Here is a 4,126-nt window from a genome sequence, read left to right on the forward strand (position 1 = left end):
TCCACGTTCACATCCAGAAGGCATTGGTTAAACTCTCTGGTACGTTTGTCAATGTTCAAGGAGGTGGAAGTAGAATGCTCAGACGGATCTCTTATTTGATTAAAATTGCCTAGGATAATCCACGGTTTAGCATCCAATCCGTAAGTAGAAGAGAGCAGTGATAGCTCCGTCCATAGAGAAGTTCTATCAGCTGGATCATTTGAAGCGTAGATGATGGAGATAGTGCTCGTAGATTGAGCTGCCGGCCAACGAACCTCCACAGTGATCATCTGCATAGACTTCGAGATGATAGTAACCGATAAAGAAGAATGCCAGATAATCCAAATCCTTCCGATAGGCGAGAAACCATAATTATCTGTAGAAGACCATCCTGGAAAAAGGTCTGAGATAAATTTATTCATCTTGGCCTGCTTGACATGAGTCTCAAGAAGACCACCAAAAAGGGGAGAATTTTTCCTAAAGCATTTACGTAGTCCGCTGCGGTGAGAGAATTTATTCAATCCGCGTACATTCCAACAAAAAATGTCTATCGACATAAAATTAGTTGAGTTTGGGGCCCTTGCCCCATTGACCCTTGATACCTGAGAATCTCTTTCGGTTACGCACCAGCTCGAAGTCCGGCTCTAAGTTACTAAATTCCCCTTCCTCTAACTCAGGATCTGAAGATTCAATGTCTGAAGAGTCGGGCTGAACCTCAGACTGGGATGATCTGGAGATACCTGACCCACTTCTGGATCTAGTTAGCATCGGTTGTAGGTAGGATGGGGTGCCACTGGATTCACCTACTGCTTTATCTTTCTCTGTGCCAAGCTTCGACTTGGCAATAAGCTCCATTTTTGAGCGGGTGGAGTGGGAAGCAGCCGGAGGAGACTTAGGGGGCTCAGACTGAACCTGGTGGAAGGCTCCAGTCTGATCTTGCGGCTGCGACTTAGTAGCAATATCCACAGTAGCATCCACCACTATCCATTTCTGTTTATCCTTCGACCTTCCCCGTCTTGTCCTCTTTACTGGCACTTCTTGCCGCTTCTTTTGAGGACAGTGAGCTAACACATGGGCCTTAGATTTACAGAGCGAGCACTCTTTAGGCACTACCGGGCATCGCTTAGACGCGTGGCCTATTTCTTTGCAAACACCACACACTGGTGGCATCCAAGGACTTGACACCAAGACTCTGCTAATTTCACCTGATTCAAATTGAACATTTACGGCCTCTGGGAGTGGCTTCCTCGGGTCTATGATAGTAAGAACTTTTGCAACTTCCAGATTCGTTTTGTTCTTCGTCATTGGGTGCAAGTACTCCGGGTGACCAACAAGCCCTGCAATCCGTTCCAGACCGTCCTCGTTGAAAAACTGAAAAGGGACCTTCCTGAGTTCAAGCCAAATGGGAGCTGAGGTGAGCTCGGGCTTAGAAGGGATTACGCACGGCTCCCATTTATCGACAAACATAGTTTGGCCTTCGATTTGCCGTAACCGCTGATTAATGACTCTGGCTCTGGTCGCGACATTTGGGATTCTGAACAGGAAAGCAAATCCCTCCATTTTTGAGACCGCTATGTCTCGATATTGTTTGCTCCAGATACCATTCACTATGTTATGTAACGTTCCCTGTGAAGGAGGATCAGAATAGAATTGTCCTAGGACGAAAGGCTCCCAAGACTTTCTGTTCTTTTTTGGTTCAACTTCAACTTATATTGTCCAAAGTAGTAGTACATGATTTTCAACCACATGGGATTCAACCACACTTACATACAAAGTGATCTAGTATCACCTATGAACACATAGATGGATCCTACGCTACCCGAATCGATACTTTGATGTAATTCTACCTAGTGAGACCAAACCTCTCCTACGATTCAGAAGAGGGGATCTTTTAAACCACACCTAAATTCGACCACAGAAAGTGAAAAGCATTATCACCGAGACTAACTAGTTCTAATCGGGATAAAACAATTTAAAAAACAAACATTGGTCGCCATAGGATGAGAGATCAGCGTTTGGACCAATGTATCATCACCGTGGAGTGCAATCCGGACTGGACCAAGCGCCATCAAGCTCTAATGCCTCACTTCTTAGCCGGAGCGACGGAAATCGTCTGTACTGAAATAAAAAACGAGCCTTGACGACAGCAAAACAGACGCAACCGGATCAGCAAGCATAGCGTCCAATGGTGTGGGTCTGTACCGCCGGCGAGACAAAGATGCCGCTACCAGCGCTGGGAAGTAGGACGCCACCACGTACCGACTGCGAAGCTCCTCTCACCGGTTGACAACTCCGACGATATTGGATTCTTCGCGACGCGCCTTTCCCGAGAACCGGGGATAGGACCATTTCACCGTCTTCGCATCTCTTCTCCGTTTAGCTCACCGTCATCATGGAAGGTAGATCTGCGCCGGAGAAGGTTCCCTACTGGGTCACGCGCCGCCGCCGTGGAGGGGTCGTCGGAGATCTACAAAAGCGAAAATTAGATCTGGTGACATGCTCCGACTCTAAAAGCCGACCCCTTTCGCCACCGCTGCTCCGAAGTCTCGCCGTTCCTCCAAACCACCGGTACAAATCACCTTCAGCCCTTGAGCTTTCAGGTGAGGCACTAACGATTCAGAACAACACGCATATCGACTAGGAGGGGACCGATGAAAAGAGAGGCAAAGAAAAATAAGATAAAGGGAGAGGGGGTCTCCGGAACCGGCGAGCACCAGCCCGGAGAAGAGCTTCTTTGCCGGTAAGGTTCTTCGATGGAGAGAGTTTTGGGGAGAGAGCTTCTTTTTTTCACCCTGTGCATATATCTTCTCTTGAATGATTCTCAATCTCTTTTGGGTACATATGTTTGTTTCTATACATTTCTTTATAATAAATCATTTATAACCATGGCTTATGTGTGTTATGTACATTTCTTTTGGATGCCAAGTGGTAGGGAAAAACAATTTTTCTGTAGTTTTTGTCTAGTTGGTAGTTTTTTCTGTATAACGAATGATAAAAGAAGAGGATAACATTTTACAGGCAACTTATTACTTTGAATATAATTTCACTCTCCTGATTAGTGATTACCATTGACTTTTCTCCACACCATAGGATTCATGGATCTCTTTTTGCAAACGCCAATACCTTTTACCTCCAGCTTTCGCTTCAGCCTATGCATGTATAATGGAAGCTCCATCCCTCCGTAGATGATAATTTTAGAGATAGTTCAGTTGACAAACGAGAGATCTTTTACCGGACCATCATCCATAAGGAGATGCCAGCTCCACTAAACCTCTCCTGATATCAATCCAACTCCACCGCTTCCTCTCCGCAAAGATACTTTACTAAAAGCCAATTGGTTTCACATAGAAAGTAAAGATTGACTCTCGCTAAAGAGGATTGAGTGCATATCCTTAGAGAAAAAAAGATTCCAATACAAGCAAACGGGATTTTCTATATTTTTTGCAAAAGAGGAGATTGGAGAAGAACACTATCGCCAGCGCGAATTTATTAATTTCAACCACAAAACTGATCAACGAAGAAGAAGATGAAGAACAGATCAGATTTGGGTTGAAAACACAACAAAAATCGCTATCGCGAAAAAGAAATCTGATTAACCAGAAGAGAAGTCGATCAAAGATCGAAATATATTACACAAAAAGAGATAATCTCGATCCTCTGTGAAAGATAGATGTCTGTGAACAGAGGTTATCGAGAGAGAAATATCTCTCTAAAAGTAGAGAGAGACTCCCGAATAATAATATTTAAAACAAACTAACTTTTTATTGGTATAGATTTGAGAGCGAATATTTACTAATCAAATACTTATTTTATATACAGCTCAGTCAACTAGTTCCGTGTTTGAAAATATTGATTTTGTTATAAGATAAGAATTGAAATGATCATCCACTTCTTTACCAAACTCAAGCACTATGATCATCCACTCCTTTACCAACTCAAGCACTATGATCATCTACTCATCAAACACTATGATCACCCACTCATTTACCAAATTAAGCACCATCTTTGTTATTTTATGTATTGTTGTTCACTATAAATACTATCACTCATCTCACTCTTTTGTACACCATAAACAAGAACAAGAGTTTATAATCAAAGAATCATTACATCTTCTTCTTCTTCCTTATAATAAACTCTCTCCCTTATA

At 43.1% G+C, this 4,126-nt stretch overlaps 1 protein-coding gene across 1 annotated transcript; it reads right to left on the reverse strand.

The window, feature by feature from the left end:
• Positions 1–540: 540 nt before the first annotated feature.
• On the reverse strand, positions 541–1,539 carry LOC106297796. Its single transcript, XM_013733964.1, has one exon. It carries the CDS (start codon positions 1,537–1,539, stop codon positions 541–543), a length of 999 nt encoding a protein of 332 aa, XP_013589418.1.
• Positions 1,540–4,126: the final 2,587 nt, after the last annotated feature.

This window comes from Brassica oleracea, chromosome C6, assembly GCF_000695525.1.
Source record: "Brassica oleracea var. oleracea cultivar TO1000 chromosome C6, BOL, whole genome shotgun sequence".
NCBI lineage: Eukaryota > Viridiplantae > Streptophyta > Magnoliopsida > Brassicales > Brassicaceae > Brassica > Brassica oleracea.

Excerpts from the sequence above, each read along its gene's own strand:
- LOC106297796 (XM_013733964.1), bottom strand. The coding sequence starts at position 1,539 with ATGGAGGGATTTGCTTTCCTGTTCAGAATCCCAAATGTCGCGACCAGA.